The sequence below is a fragment of the Carya illinoinensis genome, chromosome 1, assembly GCF_018687715.1.
Source record: "Carya illinoinensis cultivar Pawnee chromosome 1, C.illinoinensisPawnee_v1, whole genome shotgun sequence".
NCBI lineage: Eukaryota > Viridiplantae > Streptophyta > Magnoliopsida > Fagales > Juglandaceae > Carya > Carya illinoinensis.
Genome location: NC_056752.1, coordinates 2378833 through 2406602, shown reverse-complemented (window position 1 = coordinate 2406602; position 27770 = coordinate 2378833). Strand labels below are relative to the sequence as shown.

Here is a 27770-nt window from a genome sequence, read left to right as displayed (position 1 = left end):
GTCTTTATAGACTATAGTTTTGTCGAAAGTATGTCTTAAAAAAACTGTTATATCTCCGATTATTGTTATTAGATATGAACGTACCACATTAGATCCTCAAATTCTTACCGACACCTCAGAGATTTAAAAAAAAAAAAAAAATTGTTAGTTGGTCGTACTCGTACAGACATGTTACTGCAGCTTCTCTGTCTTTGTATTGTTTTGTAATTATGGGCCAAATGTGGGCCGAAAATCTTACGGCACATTCCACTATGGACCGAAGCTCCATCTGGTCTATTCAGTTTGAGTTTGGGTCGAGAAGGTGAGAAACTATGGAGCCCATCCTAATGTGGGTTGGGTATATATAGGTTGGGCTGCTCCTCTCATTTTGCATATACGAATTTCAGAACCTTGCATGGTCCAAGGGCTGCTATTAGGGCCCATTGGAATTGAAACAAAAAATAAAATAAATGTCTTTTTATAGACTTGTTGACGGTTCTCTTAAAAAAAAAAAAAGTAAATAAATAAAATACTTGTTGATGGTCTTTTAGTGGTGGCATTTGTCCACTCTTTCATGAGACATGCCTTCGAATTTCCATGCCTTTAAATCCTAACTAAAAAAAAAAAAGATGTATATAAACACTTATTCAGTAAATAAACGAGAGAGAGAGAAAAAAAAAAATAGAATAAAATATTTTAATACAAATTAGTAAGAAAAATGCAATAAAAAGATAATTGGAAATGATTGTGAAAGATAGATGGTCTAACATGATTAATCCAATATATTATATATACCTAATCACCCACTAATTTCGCATCGAGTTCGTATTGGATTCACAGATCGTATCACATATTATCTTTTGGTTCAAGATGATCTCTGCCAGCTATAACAGCTAATTCCTGATCAACCTGCCCCCTTAAATTGGGCACTTCTGCCAAAATCTAATCAAACCAACCAGCTACCCAACTATTTATATTTGTCTTTAATCTTAGGTAAACTACACATACAAATGAATCTGATTAAATATATATATATACAATCAATTTTTTAGCTCCTATATATACGACATTATCTTTATTTACTACACTTCATATTATAGTCGATTGCTCTTACCCCCAGCTAACTTCATTTTATTTCACTTTTTTCTCAGCCAAGGGAAAACAAAAAGAGAGGGTATCATTATGTTGTGAAGCTTCATGGACATGATGTTCTATGATTCTATCTTCTCCTTCATATACCGAGAGAGAGAGAGAGAGAGAGAGAGAGAGAGAGAGAGAGAGAGAGAGAGAGAGAGAGAGAGAGAGAGAGAGAGAGAGAGAGAGAGAGAGAGAGAGAGAGCACATATGATCAATTCAAAGGAGATCGGACGACTAATTAAGTCAACAATCGAGGTGTGAACAAAATTAGTTGGGTTAATATATTTCATCCAAATAGTCATAAAAGAAGAGGAATAGATCACGTGGTCCATGCGGATAGGTGCCAGTAAATTAGAAGTAGACAATTAATGAACTTGCCGCGTGACTTGAGAGAGCAATATATATATATATATATATATATTTGTTTATATGAAAAAGATTCATGAAAAAGTTATATTATATGTGCAAGTGTCACTACAACAAAAAATATTTTTTGGGATAAAAATTTTCGTCTCAAAATATATAGATTTCGTTCCGAAAGATTTTTTGGGACGAAAAAATTTCGTCACAAGGTCGTCCCAACATCACTGTCCCAGAAGATATATTGGGACGAAAATCACAATTTCGTCCCAAAATATATCTTTTGAAACGATTTTGAAATTGACCGTTCGAACGATGACCTTTTTTGTCACGGTTAAAATTCGTTCCAGAATGGCGTTCGAATGCTTCTCAGTTACTGTTCGAACGTTAATGTATCTTTTGAACGGTTATCAAGATACGTTCAAACGATCAATAGAATTACGTTCGAACGTTAAAAGAACAAATTGAACTGTATAAGAGATTAAACGGTGCTGATCAATGTTCGAATGTTATGGTAATGACCTGCGTTTGAACGTTTTTTGAGCATCTGGTATCGTTCGAACGGTTTGGTCATTAATGTTTTAACGGTACATTATCGTTTGAACAACCTACCCATTAATGTTCGAACATGACACGATCGTTCGAACGGATATTATTTTTATTAAAACCAATAATTATAAAAAAACTAAATAGACATCCATAATATTTGAAAAACATAAATTAGAAACTGTTTAATTACTCACAAAAGTTTTATAATAAGTGTGAAGAAATAAATAACCATGATACTAGCATTGTTCATACATAATTAGATAATGTCATAAGCTAGACGTAAAAAACCATCAGTTGGTTGGAGGCCTGTACTGTTGCATTTGGAGTTGCATGTCTCTCCTGAACTCTGCTTGTTCTTCTTCATGTTGTTTGAGGCGCATCTCCATGTCTCCTTGTCTCGCCAATTGAGCCTCTAACTCTTGTTGTTTTGTAACCAATTCTTCAATATAACATGTATCAAATAAACAATGCAAGATATGTTAATTAAGTATTTATATTATTAAATAATTAGATAGTTATTTTATATCTTTCAAAATATTTTATTAATTATAACTATTTGTATTTTAATTAACATTTTAGTTAATAATTATAACTATTTGTATTGTAATTAACATTCTAGTTAATAATTATAACTATTTGTATTGTAATTAACATTCATTTTATTAATTATAATTAGAATTTATATTTTAATTCAAATTCATTTGATTACTTTTAACTTTTAAGTATTTAAGTATTATTAAATCTAGATTATTTTTATTTTATTTAAAATTTATTTTATTAATTCAAAGATTAAGTATTTTTGTGTTATTAAAACAAAACTATTTGTATTAACCTATAGTTGAATAATTCAACTATTAAATATTTAAGTATTATTAAATCTTAGATGATTTCTAATTTAATTCATTCTCATTTGATTACTTTAATCTTTTAAGTATTTAAGTATTATTAAATGTAGATTATAAATAATTAATTTTTAATTCAATTCCTGCATTTAAAGTATTAATTATTTTAACACTGAGCAACATAACGTTCAAACGATGCTAGTCACCGTTCGATCTAAGGACATACGTTCGAATGGCACACGAATACCGTTCGAACGAATTAATTCCAGATTACAGTCGTCTTCAACCTCCGAAAATCTCAACATTTACAGTCTAAATTACATCAAAAGACAGCAAACTATATGACGAACTCATTATAGCAAACGAAAACACTTATATAAAATATAAAATGAGAATATATTTAAGGAGAATACCTGATTTGGAGAGATAAACCGGAAAATCCACCCGTACCCAATGCTCAAAACTTAAATACTCTTCACCAAACGATAAAAACAACCTCTTAATCTGAAAATATAAGAGATTGATAGAAGTTAGTAATATTTAAGGGCTGGATTGAAGAATAATGGTGTTGGTTTGAAGAAAATGAGCGTGGGAGCGACTAGAAGTCGACTGGAATGAGTGCGAGATTGTGAGGTTCTGTCGTGTAAATGTAGAACATTGACGTTCGAACGGTTATTTAATGAACGTTCGAACGTGAAAATGGCCATTCGAGCGTTTTCTTATACGTTTGAACGGTTATTTTAGTCAATTTTCAGTTAATACGTTCGAACGGTATTAACTTACTATTCGAACGCTTCAAATAACGTTTGAATGATGAATATGCATCATTCGAACTTTTATAATTTACCGTTCAAACGGTTTGTCAATTTCCCTCCAAAATAATTTTGCCTATCGCGCCAATATTACGTTCAAACGGTAACAATTAAACGTTCGAATGATTAATCATTAACGGTCGAACGGTTAACTTATTTGGAACAAAAAATTTCGTCTCTAAGAATAGCATTCGAACGGTCTGACATTCCATCATTATTTTAGAATGAAATTCAAATTTCGTTCCAAAATCTCACTTTTTGGGACGATTTCCAATTCGTCCCAAAGTAATTTCGTCCCAAAAAATCATTTTTGTTGTAGTGTGTATTACATCCTCATTCTATTTTCATCTCACGAAATGTGTTTATGCAACATCAATAATATTCACCAACGATTAGATCAATTAATCCTAATTTGTAGTTTGATAAATTTAAGATATGGTAAATAATGTTGTATAATGATCATCTAATTATAAGATCATAAGATTAGGATAAGAGTATTAGCCTTTTCATATGTACAGGAGATCTAGGAGGTCTAGCACCTAATAATCAAAGCTTCTTTGGGTATATATGTACTTGAGACGGGTTTGTTTGGTTACACAGTTTACAAAAGGTGAAATGAGATGTTTTGTTGAAAGTTGAATAAAATTATATTATTATAATATAATTTTTTAATATTAATTTTGTTTTAAGATTTGAAAATTTTGAATTGTTTATTATATTTTGTGTGAAAATTTAAAAAAATTATAATAATTATATAAGATGAGATAAAATGGTTTGATTTTGTGTAATCAAACCAATCCTAAGAAGTGAGATTAAGGTTCGGTTTGGTTGTAAGATGAACATTTTGAATTTTAAGATAAAATATTAAAATATTATATTTTAATATTATTATTATTTTGAGATTTAAAAAAGTTAAGAAAAAATTGAATTATTTATTATATTTTATATGAAAATTTGGAAAAGTTATAATGATAAGATAAGAATTTTGAATTTGAGATGAGAAATTTGAAAAGCCAAACCGAACCTAAATGTATGTCATAAATAGTCTTTTATTTGTGCTAGATGCGGTTTGACCATAATTTTTATATTTTATTCTTCTTATATAATTTTGATTGTTTTGGAGGATAAGAAAAATGGCTAGCTGTTGGTAATGAAATGATCAACTAGGCATGCATGATCCCTTGAGACATGAACCCTTGTGTTATCCGACCCTGCATCGATCGGGAGCCAACCTACTTGATCTCCCATCCCAGCCAGTATCAAAATCATGAGATGGGAAACATAAATAAATTAAGCAATCGAAAACCAAAAAAGAAATATATATAGGAATAAAAAGGAAAAATAAGTGAATCATGCATGGTTGTTGTTAGTTTTTTTTCTTATGTAAAGGTCCCATTAATGATCCTTTTTGGCTTTTATAATAATTAAGTAATGCTAAATATAATTATGGATAAATGTGTAATTCTTGCATACATTTTTTGAAAAAAATAAGGTTTATTATTCAAAAAATAAATTTTCGTGTAAGTTTTTAATTTATCTATTTTTTAAATGAAGTATCTGGTATTCGCATACTTCAAAACTGTAAATATCATTTTTCATTATTTTATAAATCTTATAACCCGAGCATGTTAAGTTCCATGCGCCATGCATATCGTGAGGATGATTTAACTGATCACGTAGTACTAGTACTCCTCATCAAGAACTTAAAGCTGAAATTAATTAACGATGATCAACAATAACCATGCAATATTCATTAGAGAATATATTAATGCTCTTTGGTACAGTAATAGGTAAGAATATAATTTGGAAGAAACCGACAGTATTTTCTTTACATGAATCCCACCAAGTCCCTCTCATGACCGAGCTGCTGGGCGTTTGGATAGAGTACCCCAGCACCATTTGAGCAGGCTTTCGCCAAACTAGAGTAACTCACAACATTGGCATTCGTCATTCCAACTGGGAAACCAACACCCAGTACTGTCCTTTTTGTCCCGGCAGCTTGTTCCAACGTTTGCACTTGTTTCTTCAAGAACTTCACGTAATGTATGGCTTCATCCAACATCGAAGCCGTGTCCATCTTTGTTCCTCCTGGAACCAGTCTTTGCAGAATCCTTATTCTCTCGCTTATCCTTTCCCTTCTGTGCCTCGCTGCCACGCTCTGTGGATCCTTGGAGATCTTCACGTTCCTGCGCTTGGGCGGCTTTATCGACTCTGGGTCTATGTGAATAGGTTGCATCGCTGCTATCCGGAAAATCATCTCTCTCATTGTTGCCATTGACGAATTCTTCTTCTGATCATGATATGAATTATTCGGAAGCGATAATGCAATACCGGAACAAGCAATATTGTTCCTGAGTCTCTGATCTGACACTACATGGGTTTGAATAGATGGTCTCAGGGGCTCTAGGATGGTTGGGTTTCCCATGAATGGTAAGGATGCAGGTGGGTTTTCCAATGTGGGTGGAGCCATATTATTTGGGGAGATGTGGAAAATGGGTGGCGTGGTGTCAACGCTGCTGGTGCTTCCATCGGAGAATTCGATTTCAGCTGGGTATGTGGGAGTGTCATGGAAAGGGTCGCAGAACTCGGGAAGCTTTTCCATTTGCATCATCATTGTCATCATGTCCATGTGATCCCCTGCCGATGATCTTAGCATGTCAACATCCATGGTTAATAATTTCTCACACGCCCTTTTGTGCACCGAACAGAGAGAGAGAGAGAGCTACAGAGGTATGGGGGAGCACTAAGAGAATGGACTGCCAGAGAGTTAGGGTTTTATCTGTTATATACAGAGATAAGGAGAAGGGAACGAATAAAATAGTAATATATAGAAAGTGTGGGATTATCTCGATCCGAAACCGACCACCAATCTAGGAGGCCGCTCGCTGTAAGTGGGAGGGCTTTATATAGCAACTTGTGACCAATATTTTACTAATGGAAACATGGAAAAATCTCGAATTCATTTAAGAATGTATTTATGATCACTGACAAAGGACCGCCCATCGTTGTGGCGTTGCCTCTAATTAAGCACTATTATCTCAATTCTAAAAGTCATATATATATATATATATATATTGTGATATCACTTTTATCTCAAAAGTTTAAGTAGACTCTATTGTCTAGTCTTAACATGTAAAATGTTTAATTAAATAGAATAAAATTTAGGGTCAAAATTCAAATTTAAAACCTAGATAATAAATGGCTCTAAATACTAAGTGAAATCGTTATTTATTCCAAAAATTTAAGTTAAGAGCGAATTAGATGGTACAGATCACTGAGGATTTGATGAATTAAAGAGGTGCATGAACCAGTACTTGTCATGAAAGCTACGCGGTATATATGATTCTTTTGACCGAAACTTTATATTTGATTTTGCGTTGAAATTTTACTTTCTGATCATAAAAAGACCATGCATGCAACCCCACAATCACATGACATTTGTCAGATCCACCTACACCAAAGCTGGTGCTCCCGGCGGTGAGATATTCCGGCGGGTTAGTGGCTTTATGGGATTGTGAAGTAGTGGAGATTGGGGACCAAACATACATCAAGTAATATTCCAGCTTTGGTTAGATCCCGATGATGAACTCATGACTACAACGTTTGATTATCCCTTTGCTCCATTGGCACGTTTCTCGATGTGGATTAGGAGCTGGAGGTGATGCTGACCGGCCCCCTAGCCTCTACAAAATGTCTTTTGATCAGTTTTGACCCCAGCTACACGAACCATTTTGCAGTAGTACTGCAATTTTCTTACCCAGTAATTGATGGTAATGAAAGTTTACAATATCGGTACGAGCCAGCTTCTCATAATCAATCTTCATGAAAATTGAAAACATATCAAGAGAGAATGATTTCTTCTTCTTCTTCTTCTTCTTCCTCCTCTCTTCTTCTTCTTCTTCTTCTTCCTTTTTTTTTTTTTTTTAAAAGCAAACAAATTAAGGACTGGTGAACATGTAATTAATTTTTAAACGTACTTGAAATTATTACTTGTCTAAAAATTTAAAAATTTAAACTGATGGTATGAGTTAAATTTTATTATTGAAAAATTATATTTGTAGTTATATAATGTGTAAGTACCCTATACTTCTTTTACAAAAAAGAATAAATATAAATTTTTCATAAAAAAATTAATTTTTTAATGATAAATTCTACTCTTTAATTTTCAAAATAAGTGTGCAAGCTAGCACAACTCATAATTGTATCTAACATTAATCTTAATTTATATCTTAATACTCCATCTCACATTTGAGTCAGACTCCCCTTCAATAAGTGAGCCCAACATGTGGAATATTTTAATTAAAAGGTTCAAATTTTAAACCTTTTATTTGATATTATGTAAAATCATTATTTTTCTAAAAAATTTAAACCGATGAAAAGATGTAGATTTTATTATTTAATTTATAAATAAATTATATTCTTGTTACAACTTATATAAAAAGGAGCAATGCATTCCCCCAATTGTACTTCAAGAACAAGTATGGGAAGTCAGATCGATCTTTTCTCAGCATATATGAAGGCAAGTATACTGCAACAACTCTGCTATAACAGCTCCTAGGAAACCAAAAAGAAAAATCAATGCCATAATAGCCAACCTCGACAAGTACACATGCATGAAGGACTGATCAGCACAGAAGTTTCAGCAATTTTCCAGCAGTTAAATAGAATACATATATATACACTGATCAAGATGACCATGATAATTTTCACCCTTCTACTCAGGGACCCCCATATGAAAATGAAAGAAAAGCTTTAAAATTTTATAGAATCCTATAATTAATGATCGATCGGCCAGAAGCACAAGCAAGAGATAAATGCAAAGCTGCATGCAGCTCAGAGGGTGGTCCCAGTTATCTCTATCGACTCTCTTATTTATATATATATATATATATATATAGACATCATGATATTCTTCAATCTTCAACCCAATTGGTTGGTTTTCTTTTCTTTTACCTCTGATCGATCTAGTGCTGCACAAACAAAACCGCAGCAAAAAGAGAATCCAACCTTCAGATTGTCTGCATATATATGCCTTTCGATCGGCTTTCGTTTAACCAATATTACTTCCATTTCAGACAGCGTTGCATGCTTTGATTTGCATGATACATATATCATCCATCAGAGCTAAAGCAATAAAAATTTTACATTATGCAAATATAAAGAAAGATTCATTAATTATATATATATAGCTTTGAAATTAATGTACTGTTCGACAATACTCATGTACCAAAGTCTCTAAACTTTAACTCTATTAAAATGGAAGATCATAATTATTGATCAATCCTAGCTAGGCGCTCTTAATTTCAACGAAAGTGTAGAGTCAACTCTGCAACTTTAATGGTTGGCGGTGCAGTCTTTCGCCAATTAAAACTAAAATATATATATATATATATATAGCTCAAGAAATTAATTATCGTGGCAGCTAGCGTCGGTCGATAGCTAGATAGCCAAAATTGTTACATGTTCATGCAGTACCCATTTTCTCTCTTTTAATACTGTTTGAATAAAAGAGGAACACGAGAAATTGACCACAAAATTAGGGATACAAAATCGATTAATCGATGGATATATAGTTGGAACACTAGAAACCACATGATATATGTATGGTAGCAAATAAAACCATTAGACATATAGCTAGCCATGGCTTTATCCGAAGTTACGCTTGATTACAGTGATGTGCAAATAATACCACGACACTCGCAATACTGCTGTAAGAAAAATAATTTTACATCTTCTAAATTCGTCAAAAACAAAAAACAAAACGCATTGCTAATAAATAATCGCGATGCGGTTTGTACGTATTTCTTGCGACAAATTTAGGCTACGCAAAAAGACTTTTTTTTTTTTTATTTTTATAATAATTGAAATGTTTAGTTTATGAAAAGAACTACAAAGAGTTATTATAGAAATTGACGTGGTTTAGTTGTCTATTATGTTAAATTATAAAACTCTTTTTTATTCACTACAAAAAAAATAAGTATTTATGAAGAATTATTTACGATAAAAATAATTAAATATAACTAAAATAGACTTATTTTGATAAGAAATAACTATTTGATAGTAAATAAATAATTTTTTTGTAGTACTGATAATGATAAGGTATGTATGATGCATGATGTCAATCCTGTTAGGTTAGCTTGTAAGACTTTCTTTTATAATCATCTTTGTAAACTTCAAGACTTTCCTGTCTCACTTTATTCTATCAGAAGTCTAATGGCTAGGATCGATAAAGCTAATTTAGATCCGGTTGGCTTCTTGTTTTAGAGATTGCACTAATAATATAGCCTGCAGAGCCAAAACCTTTATGACTTTGTGCCATGAACCCCAATGCATAGAACTGAAGGGATAGTACTAGCTGGAGAATCTTAGACAAATAAGAATAACCAAAAACTGGACCACAACAGCTTGAAGTTGTGCTAATCTGGAGCCCATGATGATTGGGGTCTATACATGATCTATATTGCCTCTATATATGACAGTACTAGTTGTCATTGTCTTTTAATAAAAGCGATGGCACTGATCATAGGCACGAAAACGCATTACTACGTACGTACACACATGTGACATAGACGCGCGTTGTCCAAATTTCGTTAGAGAATCCGAGCGGAAGGAAAACTAATTAAGGACTCCAAACGCCTTATTTTCTCAGCAGAAACCTTTCGCTCAGAAGTCAGAACCATGTAAACTGATCATGTCACACCCGCCATGCTTTATATATAATAAGGGCTTCGAATGCTAGCTCCCTTTCTTTAGCATGTCCTGAACTCTTCACCTTTTATGCTTCGCAAGTTAAATATATATCTAAGCCTGGGGGAATTGAACTTCGTTTTATTTTTAACAAAAGTGTTGGGTTCGTGCCTCGTGAATTGTGGTTTATTCTTGTGACAATCTAATTTGATGACTTGGCCCGATAAGGATATATGTATTATCTTTTTTTGGTGCATTTTCAATTAGACTTGAGCCATGGAGTCTTATAGGCTTTGGCTGAAAAGTTTTTACCTCGTTTGTGGCTTGAGAATCGTCAGGCAGAGAGAGTTCACTCGATATTTGCACACATAACAAGTCGCTTGACCAAAGCTCAAGCAGATAATTTGTACGATAGGTCACTTGAGTGAATAATTCAGAAATTATGAAATTAGAATTTTTGTCATATGACTCTATAAATATTTACTGAATGAATAGTATAACCGTTTGAAATAGTATGTGTTTTCTCCCAAAATATATTTTGTCATTTTTTCAAAATGATAAAATTCTCTATAATTTCATGGATATAGGCATGGTGCTGAACCATGTAATTATTTTATTTGTTTACTTTTACTTTTGTTTTCACAACGAAAAGTGCCCTGCATAATGCATTGTTGTCTTGCGCCTACAAAGATAAATTAAAGAACAGACCCATGCGGGCTATGTTCCTCTCGATAGCAAGGTTCCTTGTAAAAATATTTTCCTGAGTTGTGCAGTTCGGGTGAACACAAAACTATGTAAATCAGAAGTCAATTCTCTCCAGTCTTCCGTATGTAAGAAGTCTATTGTGCCCAACACTTTAGCCCAACCTAAGGAGCCCTTTAAGAATTAAGCTTTTTGGGCTGAGATCAGACTTGCCCAAGCTCAAAATCGAGCACAGAAATCCATCTCGAATATGTGTACAGGTTGCCCAACCTCCCGAGCGGAAGGGTCCAAACTCCAATCACCCAGGTTGCGAAAAGAGCTCGGTTCGAAAGTACTTTGTCTAATCTGTCAGGTTCCAACAGCTGCATGTCAAGTTGGCCCATTTGCATTGGGCTCATTCTAATTTTCTTTTGCTTAATAATCCCCCAAAATAAAACTCTTATGATTTCCTATTTACTTTTTTTTTCAGTAAAATTGTACCGTGCTTATAACCAAAAATAAGCATAAAACTAACTAGGAGCTATGGAATTAGTAGAATGCAATGCAAAGATGCTTGTTAAAGGGTGTCAAATATTAATTAAGATAAATTATATTTACAATTTTAAGCAGAAGTGTTACTGGCATGGTATGGGGGATGGCTTTTCAACCCTGCGTCCCGCCCCGGTAGGTGGGAGGCTGGGGTCAAAAAGTCATATGTCCGCCCTGCCTAGGCCAACAATTTATTGGGTTTAAAAAAATATTTTTTAATATAATTTAAATTATAATTAAAATTTAGAAATATTAAAAAAAATAATATTTTAGATTACCATCGTTTTATACAAACTAACCTTTATATATGAGATCAAGATGAGTTTTGCTATATACAAGCACAGTTACGTACTAATCTGTGTACCAATATTGATTTATTCATACTTTAAATTTAAATTAATACCGTTTTTAATAAAATTTACTTTTTGACCAATTACATTATATTGATACATATATTAATACATAATTATATTTACAACTGTTATAAAACTTAATAAAAAAAGGAGAGAGAGTGTCAAGAGATTGAGAGCGAGAGAGGTTAACTTATTGATTTCTTATCAAAACATATATTTCTTAAAGAATTCAACGATATATATAGGCGTACAAAGGGGACTATGCTAGCTCACTATGCTAGCACTATGCACTATGCATTTGACGACTAGATAAATGTGGTCATACAATTCAAGATAGTTTATAACACTTCCCCTTTGGATGACCATATTTAAAGAATATGCCTCGTTAAAACCTTGCCAAGGAAAAACCCTGTGGGAAAAAACCAATGGCGAAGGAAAAAGAGTACATTATTCATATGTATCGCCGAGTGCTTTAAGATTGCCTCATTAAAACCTTGCAAAGGAAAACCCAGTGGGATAAAACCTTAGCGAAGGAAAAAGAGTACAATCAGCACAAGTCTTCAAGACGTTACTTCCCCTTCTTGATATCAATTTCAACTTTCTTCTCATGAATTGCAATGATCTTCTTGTGTGTATCTGAAAAATAACTCGCATTTGTACATCCAACTAACTGTAGACTTGATCCATGTGGATAAATTAATCACAACTGGATCTTTCTGCTCATCACTACTCTTCTGGAGTTGTACTCTTCTGGAGTTCTTGTAAATAATACAGTTAGTGGAGAATTCATCAACATTAAACCGCTAACCTCATAAAAACGGTGGCCAGCCTTTTTAGATCAGACAAGCATCGCAGGCTTTTTCAACTCTTCTGTAGGTGTCAGGCGTGTTGTCAGGGGCCGCAGCTGTCAGACGTGCTATCAGGCGTGCTGTCAGGTGCCTCAGCTGTCAGGCGTGCTGTCAGGCGCCGCAGAGCTATGAAGCTATATTTCGTCTCTTTTCTCTTGCTTCACGAGAGATAATTTTCTCTATAAAAGAGATATTCAGCTCATCTTCATTCGCATCTCATCTTCTTCACTTTTCTGTAATCATACTGCATTTTACTCTGCAATCTCTTTCTGCATTTTTACTCTGCAATGGCTCAGCGATCTTCTCGTGGCCAATATATGAGGTACTCTGCACCTAGTTCATCAGCTGTACCTGCTACTACCACAGGTGCTATCATGCAATGTAATGATCTGACTCATAGGGCAGATAATGAAGCTATCTATGAGCTTGTGAGTCTCGGTACCCGATACTCATCATCTATTGTCGCATTTTCTCAGCGACTGCAATCCAGAACTTGTGGAGTTGACTATCTCCACGAGAATATTGCTATACTTCAGCGACTTCTTCTGGAGTCCAACATGAAGATAGAATCAATAAAGAAAGAGAATAGGAATTTAAAATCTTTGCTTAAATCTTCTTTTCGATTGCCCACCGCTTTAGATAGGGATGACATGCAGATTCTTGAAGAACAAGAGCATTTGAAGAATGAGGCAAAGTGCCTTAAATTTCTGTAATTCTTGCTTCAAGATAATAAAATAATATTTCACAAATATTCATATTTGTGTTTCTATCTTCTGGTAGATGTTCTGTGTGCTTCATTTTATTTCTTCTTTAATAATGCACACTTCTTATTAAACCTATAATATGAATCTTGAAATACTAATTGTATTTAAAAGATGGTATTTCATGACTAATAACATCATCCATCTTCCCCTTGAAACCGCAAGGGTTTCAGATTTATATTTCAAATATGTGCAGTTTCATGAGCTCTTCTGGAGCCTCAATGACATTTAAATCATATATATAAACTGCAATAATAGCTTGTTTTCATTTGCGTTTGGATTGCTTTAGATCATATAAGGATCTTTGAAACTTGATAGAATACATATTTCCAGATGTATTCATATTAGAAGTTTCAGACATTTTCTATCCTTCAGGGATTTTCATATATATATCATGATCCAATGATCCATATAAATATGCAGTTAATCATGCATATCCAAACTCTCGGTAACTTTCAAGCTAATAAAAATCTCAATATGATTTCAACCATTAAAATCATATCAATATTGTTTCTTCGAGAAACTAACTTGTGATTTCTATATCACATTTTCATATTAAAAGCTTCAGGCCTTTTATATCATGTATATAAATATCCACTGATATTTAACAAAAAAAAAATCACCTCTTTAGGTGTTTGGATTTCAGGTCCATATTTATCACATTTTACTTAGTGATATCAATTCTGCAGGAATTGAAAAACTGACTTGTGATTTATATATCACATTTTTATTTTCTTTCCATAAATACCCACTGACATTCAACAAGCATCACCTCTTTAGGTGTTTGGACTATAAGTCCCGATGCATCATATTTTACTAGTGAATCAATTCTGCAGGAATTATTTCTTTCGAATATTGGCCAATATTTTACGTCGGTATTCTTCGACGGTTCTTGATTCACTTGCTACATTACTTCTGGTAATGTCAATTGCCATCTCATATGGAAATACGTTGTCGACAACGATTTTATTTCTATTCATAATTTCTCCATTATTCATGAAATGTAACGAGATCTCGTTATTTTCAGGTACCTGTCCCTCTTCAAGGGAAGACATTTTCATGATAAACCTCTTCAGGAGGCACTCTTCAGGAGATTTGTACTCTTCAAGAGTTTATATAGGAGAATTTTATACAGAAAATCTGGATGGACTTTATTGCTTGTTTCGTGGGTATGGCCTCTTCAGGAGCACCAAAATATTTGTGTCTTTCTCTTTTGAGATGTTCTATCTTTTGTATCTATACGTCTCACATGCCTTTAGACATGTCTTTAGACTGCTGAATTTCTTAATTGTCTTACAGGGACTTCAATCCTCGCTGGGATTTTAGCAGCTAGAATATGAGACATTTTTATCTTATTGCATCCAAAATTTAATTATCATCTGAACTTCTGGTTCACATATGATAATCAAGATAACGTCGAATTATTTCATCTTATTTGCTTCTGGCAAATTTTTCTTTCCACTTCTGGTGGTAAGGCTTTATAGTAAAAGAATCTTCTGGTTCTTTCATGGACGTCCATATGAAAATCATTCGACTTATCGTAATTGATTTTGGATGATCAAGATAACCATGAAAAGATACAAATATTTTGAATCATATCACTTTTTGATGCATCATAATATTTGATTCAATAATTGTATAATATCATCTCAAAGAGAAAGTTTATAGCTTTTCCAATACGAGCTTCTGGCTCGAAAAGATATTCATTATCACGTTCAATCTCTTAGTTTCTTTTGAATGAAACGTATAATTCTTTTCACTTCAGGGAATAGAATGATATAAATTCATTATCATTCACTTCAGGGAATGATATAGATCTAGTAAGACGTAACTAATGATTCTTATCAAAAACTCATTATTTTGCTCAGTCACTGAAAGACCTGACACAAATTTAGAATATATTGTGAACGTTTGCATTTCATATTACTACTTCAGGAGCATACTCGATATTGCTACTTCAGGAGCACATTCGAGACGTTCATTCAAATATATATTCTTTCCACAATTTCAATTATGCAACTTCAGGTGCATAAATCATAATGAGCTTTTAGTACAAATATCAATCATTTAAACTATGAGATACTCAAAAGCTGTTATTGATTTAGGACAATCCTTCAGGGATGCTCCATTTCCATTCTCAGATAAATAATATCATCAATAAATAAAATTTGTAATTAAACTATGTAAATAAACATAGAATTTATCAAATAATAATAATGAATATAACTATTAATATTCATCTCAGTAATTGTAAATAATATATTAAAAACTTACTTGATGTCCAACATCATATGAGTAGAAAAGCTGCTGATGAGAAGAAAAATTAATTCACCATCATTATCATCACGTCTCAAAAGGAAACCTGTACCAAAAAGAAAAAGAAAAGAAAGACTTTTCTTGCAATTAGATTTTGGTAATATATACTATCTACATTAAAGATTAGGCCAAATAATTAGAAACGACAGCCATTTTTTGACTAGAGGATGATAAGCAGCGCATTATTGCTATCCTCTTTTCAAGTTTCTCCATTCTTTTTCTTCCCGGACCTGCAGTCTGTGGTCATGCAAGAGAACTTCCTATATTTTAAGATAATGTCTTCTTAGAATAATAAAAGTAGTTGGACAGCTTGCATCAATCTAGAACAACAACTTGCCACTCCCATAGGACCTACTTATCCTCTTCATCTATCTTTCTATTTACAAAAACCAAACGCTTTCCCAACTTTGATTTTTTTTATTTTATTTTATTTTATTTTATTTTATTTTATTTTAATAACAAGGGTCCTGTCCCTTGCTCTCTCTTTCATTATTTTTATTTTATGTTTTATTTTTAAAATATTGCCAACAAGCCCCACGCTTTTGACATCACAATGGGAAAATCTGCGCATAGCTTGTTACAGGAAAGATCATATCTCTGAGCTTTGTTTTGTGCTCGGATTCGACGCTCAAAACCTGACCGATCATAAGAGAAGCATGACCCCAGTGGAACGCAAAATAGCTGAGGATGCATTTCTCAAACTCCTCAATCAACTTCACGTAGAGGGACTTAGCGTCTGGTTCATTCGCGAAAAATGCATAGATGCTCTCGCACTCTTTGGGATTTTTCAAATAATAGTCAGCCAACTTGCATAGTTGGGGACATTCATTTGCATCTGAAAATCCCATTTGCCGAGCAACATAAAGGGAGAATCTCTCGAGCTTTCCGACACGGCCGGATTCTGTCCTTTCTAGCCGTGGAATAATTTTTTTTTTTTTTTTTTTTCTCTGGCCGGCCTAGATCTCTGCCGGTAGTATTGTGCCTCCACGGCTGCTATGAATCCGAAGGTGGAGGTGGCACGTCTGATTCGGTCGATAATAACAGGGCGGCAGGGACCAGATTCGACTCCGGCATAACCACCATCCCCAGCTTCTTCGTTCACCCACCCGAGACCCTCTCCGACCTCAAACCCAGCTCTGAAGCCATGGTTGATGATCTGGAAGAATCCGAAGGTGGAGGAGGTGTTGTTCTCGGGGGAAGCTTCGTGCTGAACACCGGGGGAATCGAAGTTCAAGACGCGGATCTTAGCGCCGACGTCACCCAAGACCCTGAGCTCGACGCGGTCGTTCAAGGAAGCGTCCCTGACTAAATCGGCAGCGTCGGCTTGGAGCAGGTTGACACGGTCAACGGCGATGGTGGCCTCCACCTTTCTGACACTGTGGGCCTCCTGGAAGAACCCGGGAACCGAAGCTTTTCCCAACGGGATCCCACGATACATGACGGTGAACCTGGACTCGCCGTACTTGATACCGACCCTGTTGGGATTCACCGCCGTGAAGAGCATCCGTATGTTGAGTGAAAGGTAGGCGGAGGTGGTGGGGTTCGTTGAGGGGTTGGTTTCTGGGGCGGAGGCGGTGGAGAGAGTGGGCATGTTGATGCCCATGTACTGGACGCCGACCTGTTGGAGATCGAAGGAGGGCTTCTTGGGTTTGACGGCCAAGATGATGATCAAAACGACGGCCAGGATTAGGAGGGCCAAGAAGGAGAACAAGAGGATTATAGTGGGTTTTGATACTATTGCTTCTCAAATCTCTCATTAGAAACCCATACCCAATTTTGACGAGGATTAGAGAAACCAGAGAGACGAGAAATGGGAGTTGGGGTGAGGAAGAATTTTTTCTCGCATCGTGCTGATAACGTGTTATAAAACTTAATAAAAAAAGGAGAGAGAGTGTCAAGAGATTGAGAGCGAGAGAGGTTAACTTATTGATTTCTTATCAAAACATATATTTCTTAAAGAATTCAACGATATATATAGGCGTACAAAGGGGACTATGCTAGCTCACTATGCTAGCACTATGCACTATGCATTTGACGACTAGATAAATGTGGTCATACAATTCAAGATAGTTTATAACAACAACTATATTTTTCTGACGAAGATAATATAATAAGCATATTTAAACAACCTGTGACTTTAGTAGATGTTATAATGGTAAAGGTGAAAAGGAGAGGGACATTCCCTAATCGGATCGGCCGTGTTAAGAGGAGAGAAACAAAGGTTTCACGGTGAACGAGGTAAACAACGCGTAGTATCCGCAGCATTGATGACGTACAGCTGTAACCTAATCAATTTCTCTAGCCTTTCCCTCACAGCTGCATGTGACTGATCCCCTTTGTCCCCTGCTCCACTCTCTCTGATCTCCTTCTACAGACGCATGCTTCTCCATCCCCTCTCTCTCTGACCCCTCTATTCCTCATACTCTGTGGATTTCCATGGCGTCCCCAGCTCTTCCCAAGCTTCTCATTCTTTTCTTACTCTTTGTTCTGGTCAATTTGGGTCCCTCTGCTCGGGCTCAGCTCGAGGAGACGAGCTTGAAGCTGATGACGGACGCGTTTGAGTGGCCGACGACAATGCCATCACTCTACGACGAGTTCGAAGACGAGGGGGATGATGAGGACGGCATGGACAGTGGGTCGTCTGGCCGTAGGTCTCTGTTCTGGCGGAGAGTTATGAAGTACTACATTTCGTACGGCGCGCTCACTGCCGACAGAATCCCATGCCCGCCCCGCTCTGGGAGATCCTACTACACCCCCAACTGCTTCAAGGCCAGGGGCCCTGTTCACCCTTACACCCGAGGCTGCTCCAGAATTACCCGCTGCAGGAGATGAGTGATCGATGAGGTATATTTGGGTGCTAAAATGCTTAATTAATTATGGATTCTATTATGTTCATGGCTATATGAGTTTTTGTTTCTGGGTTGGGCTGCGAATGTTGATTTAGCAGTTTGAGTAGTGTGAGCTTTGGGTATTTACTAGGTGAGTTGTTGATGGCATGGGTTCGATGCTTCGGGACCATATATGCATTTGTATTATTCTCCAAAGTGTGTAAGTCTATGTGCTTAGACGCTTGAATGTGTATGGAAATTAAACCTGGTTATTGCTTATAAATTGAGGCATCTTCGTTTCATCGATCTGTGCCATTGCTTAATAATTGGGAATTATATGTATAATTTTTGTAACTCATTACAGCTAAGAGTGGTTAAGTAGCATATGATATCTCTGTTATGGTGACTGCTAGACGTGGTGCAGATAATTGCTTGGTTCATTAAGGTATTTTGTTGGCCAAGTGTCTTTTTATTGTAAATATGTTTGTTTTTAGGAAAAATATAGTTGCAAGTATAGTTGTGCACTAATTTGTGCACCAATGTGATGTGATTGGTCAAAAAGTAGATTTTATTAAAAACAGTATTAATTTAAATTTTAAGTATGAATAAATCAGTATTGGTACACATATTAGTATGCAACTGTACTTGTATGTAGCAAAACTCTTGTTTTTATACATTTTTATTGTATGTTAACATGAGCACTAGTCCCTGGGCAGATAAATACGATTAATGGTAAAGGTATCGTTTCAGATGGCTTCAACTATCCCAACTACTCTCCAACAACTTGCTAGTACTGTCACCTACCTTCATTCATGAAGATTTTACTGGCTGGAGAGCAATCCTAATTTTTTTATTTTTTTTAGAGTAGTATGTTTACATGGTGCACCTGCTAGCCCCCAAGATATCTCTAATTAACATAGTTGATTGCTAAAAACGTTATAGCTTTTTCTGGATAGAACTCAATTGTATAATAATTCAAGTTCTTTTTGTTCTGAAACATTTTGTTACTCTAATGCATTAGTTATAAAAAGGTACCGTTTACTTATAAAAAAAAAAAGTTATAAAAAGAAAGGTTTAGCACTGAGTCCTGAATCTCTACAAGGGCTTCGAGAGTGAAAGTTGTGATGGGCTTGGCCGGAAAAAAAAAGTCCCCATTCTGTTCATTTGAAGTCAACAGTTTTTATTTTGTTATCTAGGTACTGATGTTTTTGAATTTTATTTAGGATTCTTTGGTCCAACTCCCATATTTTGGTCTACCTTCCTAATTATTTTAGGAACAACCCATGACCTATGTTGAAGTGAGGAAGGGGGTCCATTAGCTTTTAAGTTCTTTTCTCTTTTGAATCCTTGGCCTCTAGAGCTTAAAGTGAGAGAGGGAAGACATATAATGTAGATCTCACAACATTTATTGAGCATTTAATATTGTTTGAAAAATCCATTATTTAAACAGCAATTGCTAAAGAAGTGTTATACATATCTTTTGAACCATCATCATTTCATTATCTCTTTCTTGATGGGGTATCAAATAATTGAAAAACTAGATTTTTTATTTTTTTTTCCCAAGCATTTGATGCACATCAGGAGATGATGATTAAAATTATAATGAATAGTATTTTCCTAAATTCTATGGGGGTGTGCCAGTGTCAAATATTTGAGCAACAATAGAATAAAATGCGCACATTAATAATTCATGCAGATCTTAGTAAATAGGCAGTGGCATGCAAGCAACTTTGAGCCTGGCAGAAGTTATTCATGTTCTTTTGCTGTGTACCTTGAGACTTGATTCACCATTTTGTTCATATGCTGATCTTAGTAAATAGGCTCTGTGCTTCTGCTCCAAATTGAGGTGCTGCAAACTTCACCAATAGTTACTATTACAAATTTGCTTGCCGTGTTGATAGCTATATCATTTTGTTATGAACAATCATCCAAAGCATAATTGAAGCATTCTTATCAGAAATCAAATCACTTGGTAATTATGAAGTTATATTAGAAGAATAATTAAATCAAATTCGTGGTTTGATATTGCTATATTATCTGCTTTAGGCCAGACTTCTTAGCTTTTTCTAAAGAAATTAATACCTTTATATGTGTTGGTCTATTTTGTTCTTAAAATCTCACTATTGTTTCCACGATTGTGTATACATATTTTATATTAAAAAAAAATTTAAAATCGTGAATTATTTTTTAAAAAGGGTTATTATTTTTCTTTTTGAAAGAAAAAAAGAAGAAGAAAGTTTAGATTTCTTAACAAATTAGATGACATATAATCGTGAAATACATAAATGTCGCGTAATCGTTTTGAAAAAGAATGAATTACATAAATGCCATGTAATTATTTTGAAAAAGTTTATTATTAAAAAGTTAATTTTTTTTATGTAGGTTTTATATGTTATTTTATTTTTTAAAGTGATTATGTAGTGGTTGTATAATTTATAATTATAAATATCTTTTCTCTTTTATTAATTCGTGCTGCACATTCCACTCTTGGATGACCTAAGAGAAGATCTATGGATTGGGAGGGGGAGTTGAATATATTTCTTCTCTGTTTTAATCATTAGAATTAGGGGAAGAAAATAGCGAAATAAAGCAAAAACCTGAAGGGATAAACACAACACATGGCTTGAGCTCTGAGGGTTGTATTGACAGATCTTATACGATGATCTTCTAGCGATCCTTAGCTGCACACACGCAGACACATTAACTTCATGTACAGAAGACTAGAAGAGGAATATGGTTCTCACGTCTCATCTGGAAATTCTTTGAACTAGATATCAAACATTGCGTACTTCCTTAACCTTCCTGGAAAGTTGATGCTTTAAAATCTGGGCAATGAATTTGGACTCATTTGAATAGTTTCCAGATATGGATATAAGTTAACCTGGACCAATTTCTTCATTTCCAATTTTCCCTCATGTCATGAGCCAACCTGACCTAATCCAATGTACAGACGGCTGCAGCAATTTCAACACATTTTCCTTTATTTATTTATTTTTTATTCGTCAATGAGATTTTATATTGGACACACATTCATCAACAAAATGAGAGGAAATCAACTTGACTGTGGGTCCCACCGGTCCATGCAGCTTAGCATTTTGGTGAGATTATAGCCGAAAGCAAAGAACGCACAGAAGAATTGAAATCGTTGTGGGGGTCGAAATCAAAAATGGCTGGCTAGTGGGCCACCGCTCAGATCTTTATTATAAAGTCCGCCCACATGAGCCTGAGGCTTGAGCTGAGGACTGGGACCCTCGCACTGGCCGGGTCCTCTGTTGGTGGAAACCCCGTAAACAGCTCGTTTTCTTTGTTGTGGAGCGCAGATTCATGCATGTGTTTCGGTAGTTAATTTGGACCGCCAACGTTTGTCTGCGCGCACTTCGGCGACGACCGACAAATCCCACCATATAATAAAATTCTCAAGTAGTCCTCAAGCAAAATTGACGCCAGCCCCATTTTTTGGGGTTCAACTTGTAAGAATTAAAAAATGGAGGCTTGGATTTTTATTTTTTTATTTTTTATTTTTAAATTGCTATGTGTAGTTTAAAATTTTCTTAAATTAATTCTTAAGTTATTTGTTTGTTTTAAAAAGATATTTCCGCCCAATTTTCATTAATCTAGTGATGAAAAAGGCTGAAGTGGTACATATATATGTCATGTCATAATTTTTTTAATTTACACTTGTAATATATATCACACGTGTCCTCTTCCAATTTGTTAGAAAGTTACAAGTATGTATTGTGTCAGCATGTTTCATCGCCATCAAGTCGAATACATTTTTTTTTAAATAAGTACTTTTCATTTTAGGTATGAGTTAGTGCATGTTTGTGATTGCGGTGAAAAATATAGTTTTTAACTTTGAAACTTATAGTTTATAATTTAAATAACAAGTTCTATTATTAAAAAGTTATTTACGTTTGGTAACCATGATTTTAAAATACCTTTAAAGTTAGTTATATTAATTTTTTAAAATATACAGTTATCTGCAGGAGCTTTTTAATAAAAATTCAATTTGGTACTTTTAAAAAAAGTAGTTTTTCAGCTTTTTTAAGTGATTAAAGTGTTTTTTTTATAAATTTATCAAACATATCATTTTTTTTCTTTAAAATAACTTTTAAACAATTAAAAGTATTTTTTAAACTTTCAAACTCAATCTCAAATATACTCTTAAAGAACAATATTTAATCAAAGATTTGTGTAACATGCAATTGTGTTTGTATTATTATCTTGTATGATTAATATACAATCTTATCAAGTTTATTAATATAATAATATTATACATATTACCATAATTATAAATTTCCAAAAAAATAATTTGGGGTCATGTCAAAACAAAAGTTGTAAATTCAAATCGCGAATTCATGCTTTTATTCCAAATGATGATTTAACAAAGTGATTCAATTCATATCGTACGTTGGAGAGACGGGACAAGTAATTCATGTGAAAAGTAGCCCAAGATATCATTTTCATTTGACGTCGAAACAAGGAATTTTTGTCAGGTTTGCAACATTATAGTAACGGTTCATGAAGGTAATCGTGTATAAAAATCAAGGAAAAGTGGTAGGAATTAAGGTACACGTCACAAGTCATCACAATCGAATCAATCGATCTTGGTGGGTAAGAAGTGACCGTCGAGAGAGAAACAGATCTCCACGTTAACGATTTAGGTTAATGACACACTACTCGTACATGCATCATGCATGGACGGTGATATGAAAAGTATCATTTAGTGACAGGTTTTTCATATTTATTTTTTATTTTTTTGAGGTATGGTAGGGTGAGATAAAAGTAATGTTTAGCCTAAACGGTAATGTTAGATCATATAATTGAAAGTTGTAAGATATATAAATTTCATGCACTTATTTTAAAAAAATAGTAAGACTTGTATTAAAAAGTGAAATTTTTTATACATGTATCAAATTTGTAAATTTTTTTCAAAAGAGAAATATTCTAATTACAAAGAGATTTTATAAAGATAAATTAATAATTATATAATTTAATATGATACGTTAAATTATAAAATTATTTTTATTATAAAATAAATTTAACGTATTTTATAAAATTATATTTTATTTTTATTTTTATAAAATTTCTTTATAACGAAACACTTCATTTTCTAAAATTGAGGGGCAGCAATTACAAGTTTTAAAATTGTAAAAAATCAAATAACTTGCACGATATCGAAGATGTTATTATAATATTTCCATGTGAACATAAAACAGAAAACTATTTTAAAGCATTACAGCCCTTTATTTTGAGGAATAAACTCATGAATTTTTCTTAAATATATAGTTTAATTTGGCGGCTAGAAACAGTTAAGGACTCCAACTGTATTACTAAATAAAATGTATGATATGATATAATATAAGATGAGATATCTGTATTTTACCTCTAGAAAGAGGAGGTTTGAGAAGTCTATATATTTCAAGGGATTAATTTATAGCAATGCCGTAACCACAAAGCCAGAAAATTATTTGGATGGGGATGCAAATTGGAGAGACGAGCACTGAAAATAATGCCATCCCCATCACGACATTTTCACGTAAGATTCTGTTTCATATTTTAGTAGAATGGAGGTTGTTTTGCGTAGCTTGAAAATAAGACATTAATCAAATGGCTGGGATTGGCCCCCACATCGAGGTTGTCTTCATTCGAAGTGATACTGATTAAAGACCGCAGGCGAAGATTTGCAGGTCCAAGTGGGCGTGCTGCGTTTCAAGTAGGAGCACGTGAGGCAGGCTTTGGTACTCCCACTTTTTAACTGAAAACGGCTGCTGCTATTCTGCTTCCTGACTTCCTCAGCTCCTGCTTATCCAGAGGGAAAAAGGAGAAGTGTAATGTTTTGCTTTCTATTTTTATTTTTTATTTTTTCCATTTAAGGAATTGATTCGAATTATTACTTCAATTTAGAAAGATAGGAATTATGCCAATCAAACTAAAGATTTATGGAAAGTATAATGTTAAATGAGTAACGTGATGCCTCATCTGTTTTTAATCAAATTATATAAAAATGTTAATTGATTGAATTTATTTATTTTTTAATTAGGTAAGAAGGTTATTTTATAAAATTTTTAATTCAGATTTAAAAAGTAAAAAATAAATTGGTAGTAAAACAATAGTAAAGAAAATGTAACACTATCATTTATATTTATAATCTAACATACCACATGTTAATTTGTGAGTTTATTTTTATAAAATTTCTTTATAATTAAAATATTTATCTAAACTTATATCTTTCGTTAGAAATTATTTTTTAAAATAATAAAAAAGTGAGAATTGTAGGAAGTATTTATAAAAATAGATTTATAAATTTATATAATTTGTTAAAAATATTATATTTATTTATAAAAAAAAAAAATAGAGGAGGTAAAAAACATATGTTTACGTGGGAAGCCAACACAGACAAATCGGTTGGGTCGGCTGGGTCGGCAAAGAAGGAAAGTCTGGAAACACGGGGAAACAGAAATAGAAAGACACGATGGTAAAAGAAGAGTTCTTGCATGCAGAGGCGAAAAGGGATTGGGGGGTGGCTTGTACTCAAACACTGTATCCAATCCAAGCTATTGTATGTATGAAACTGGTTCTAGATTTGATGAGATCAGAGATTCAGATATCTCCCGGTTTGGCGATTCCCAATTTCCATTAATATTCCTTTCCCAACTTGCGTTTGCGTATTTATCTCAAGCTTCTATCTTTTTCTTTTTTTTTGAAATTCGAGCAAATCAATCCACCTTTGTACTTTACCCCAAGCGTAGTTTAAATGTTAAATTAAGATAAGATAAGATAATTAATTAAAAATTAAATAAAATATTATTTTTAATATTATTATTATTTTAAAATTTTAAAAAATTTAAATGATTTATTATATTTTATATTAAAATTTTAAAAAAATTATGATAATAAAATAAAATAAGATTAGATGAAATAGTTTTTTCTTAACCAACAGTAAACTTGCCGAGAAAACGATTTTGAATGAGATTTTATGGTTAGTTGAAAATGAAAGTAGGTTATGTTAATTCAATTTTTACACTCTCTCTCTCTCTGATCTCTCGCTCTCATCAGCATAGCATCATCAATCTTATACTTGAAAGTAATGCAACAGAACATCATGCATGCATGCATCCATTTTGTAACGTGGCAGGCCGGGTTTTCCTTAATCCAAGCAACTAAAAAGGATACCTTTTTAACTTCTCAAAAAACAAGTTATATATAGCTCTATGAGTAATAATCCATCATTATCAACACATATCACGCTAATCATCATGTGCATGGATGAAGGATTTGGGTTGGATTATTTTTTTAACTTTGGAGAATTTCAGTGTTGATTTCCTTTAATTTGTTTGGATTAATTAGATCATGAGGATATTTATTTCAAAAAGTTGTTTAATTTTTGAAAATTTAAAACTGTCCAACATATATATTCCATCCAAATTGTAATAATAGTAATTTAAATAAAAAATTCTATTCATCAGCTTCATGTGCACCGTACATTTATTTTTTTACACTTTAACAAATGTGTGATATATGACTGTTGAGTAAAAAAATTTATTTAAATATAATATAATATTTATATTTTATATTCATCATCACCATTGCTTTTGCCCCCACCACCCTCACGAGCACCACCCATCATTAGTGACGAGAAAAAACTAACAAATTTTACTCAGTGCTATGAGTATTGTAAATATGATTAATTATCAGATATTTCTTTTAAGAGATTTTTCAAATGAATTACAAAAATGCAACAGAAAAACCCTTACCCCCACATGATCATCTCGCCCCTACTTTGAATCAAGGGTGGGTCTATAGCCGCTGTTGGGGGCTCTCGTTAGTTAATATATTTTATATATATTTTAATTTGTTGATTTTGTATATATATATATTTTAATTTATTTTACTTGTATTTATTAATATATTTTTTTTAAAATCACAATATTATTAAAAAATACTTACTCAATCATTAAGTAATAATAATAATAATAATAAAAAAAAAAGAAAATCTTAGCGGGAGCTACCAACTAGAAAAGTAGCATTTTTCTTTAATCAAACCTCACAACCCTTGGAATTGATACAAGAATTATAACCACTACCCCACACTACATGAACCTACCCAAAACATTATTTTTTTACCCATTTGAAGAAATGTGTGACTCAGTTTCTGGTCACTTGTAGAGAGCGTCCGTATATACTCTAAATCTTAGTCTTGAAAAATGATTTGTACAAATTTTAAATATATAAATTTCATATAAGTCTGTATAAAAGTGGATCACATATTAAAAAAGTGTTAAAAACATATTGTTTATTAATGGGAGCTATTTTTTTACTATAAGACTTACAATAGATTTGTCTATTTAAAATTTGTACGCATTACTCTTTAGTCTTTTATATATTCAGCCAAATAATGGCATATTATATATATATACTTATATATAAGAAAGTTTTAATATGTGGACGCATTGTTAATACGTAATTAATTTATGTCGTATTAATTAGTAAATCGATATACGCATGATACATTACGCCTTTTGAATTGATCTGTGAGTGACCACGTACGTTGTACATAAGTAATCTTTCACATATTAATGACAAGGTTCCATACGTACCTTCTGGTCACGATTAAGTAAGATTAGAAAGAATGACTTTTGAACTTGTATATATATTGAGGATCAAAAATGATATTTATAGTTGTGGTCATGGTGATGCAAGTGTTATGCAGTCTCTTTAAAAAAAAATAAATTAATACAGAATTTATATAAAAAAAATTAATTTTTTAATTATAGATTCTACTCTTTTTTAAAATAATTACGTAATATTTACATATTCTATAACTATATATAATATTATTTATAGAGAATTTATGCATGCATGCATGGATGGTAATTAGAATTATTATATATATATATATAATTAATGGCCGACGATCCAAGACTTTCTATTAATATTCGTTTCTATTTCTTCAAGTAACAAACAACCACGACCCCCTCCATCCCTATAACTAGCTACCTTATAATTCATTGACAATGAGTGTCGTGAAAAAGAGAGGGGAACAGATATTTTTGTTTGCACACAGA

General features: G+C 33.3%; 3 protein-coding genes across 3 annotated transcripts; 1 reads left to right on the top strand and 2 right to left on the bottom strand.

Moving 5' to 3' along the window:
* Positions 1-5405: 5405 nt before the first annotated feature.
* Positions 5406-6564, bottom strand: LOC122301465 (transcription factor HEC1). The gene has a single exon (XM_043112843.1). It carries the CDS (start codon positions 6345-6347, stop codon positions 5508-5510), a length of 840 nt encoding a protein of 279 aa, XP_042968777.1. The 5' UTR covers positions 6348-6564; the 3' UTR covers positions 5406-5507.
* Positions 6565-16476: 9912 nt separating this feature from the next.
* On the bottom strand, positions 16477-18264 carry LOC122293332. Its single transcript, XM_043101884.1, has 2 exons — positions 18189-18264; positions 16477-17608 (listed from the first exon to the last, which is right to left on the bottom strand). Exons 1-2 carry the CDS (start codon positions 18262-18264, stop codon positions 16785-16787), a joined length of 900 nt encoding a protein of 299 aa, XP_042957818.1. The 3' UTR covers positions 16477-16784.
* LOC122305508 (protein RALF-like 34) lies at positions 18096-19004 on the top strand. The gene has a single exon (XM_043118093.1). It carries the CDS (start codon positions 18311-18313, stop codon positions 18704-18706), a length of 396 nt encoding a protein of 131 aa, XP_042974027.1. The 5' UTR covers positions 18096-18310; the 3' UTR covers positions 18707-19004.
* Positions 19005-27770: the final 8766 nt, after the last annotated feature.

Excerpts from the sequence above, each read along its gene's own strand:
- LOC122301465 (XM_043112843.1), bottom strand. The coding sequence starts at position 6,347 with ATGGATGTTGACATGCTAAGATCATCGGCAGGGGATCACATGGACATG.
- LOC122293332 (XM_043101884.1), bottom strand. The coding sequence starts at position 18,264 with ATGGAGAAGCATGCGTCTGTAGAAGGAGATCAGAGAGAGTGGAGCAGG. Across the intron at positions 17,609-18,188 it reads GGGATCAGTCACATGCAGCT|TATCAAAACCCACTATAATC; the intron begins GTGAGGGAAAGG and ends GAGAAGCAATAG.
- LOC122305508 (XM_043118093.1), top strand. The coding sequence starts at position 18,311 with ATGGCGTCCCCAGCTCTTCCCAAGCTTCTCATTCTTTTCTTACTCTTT.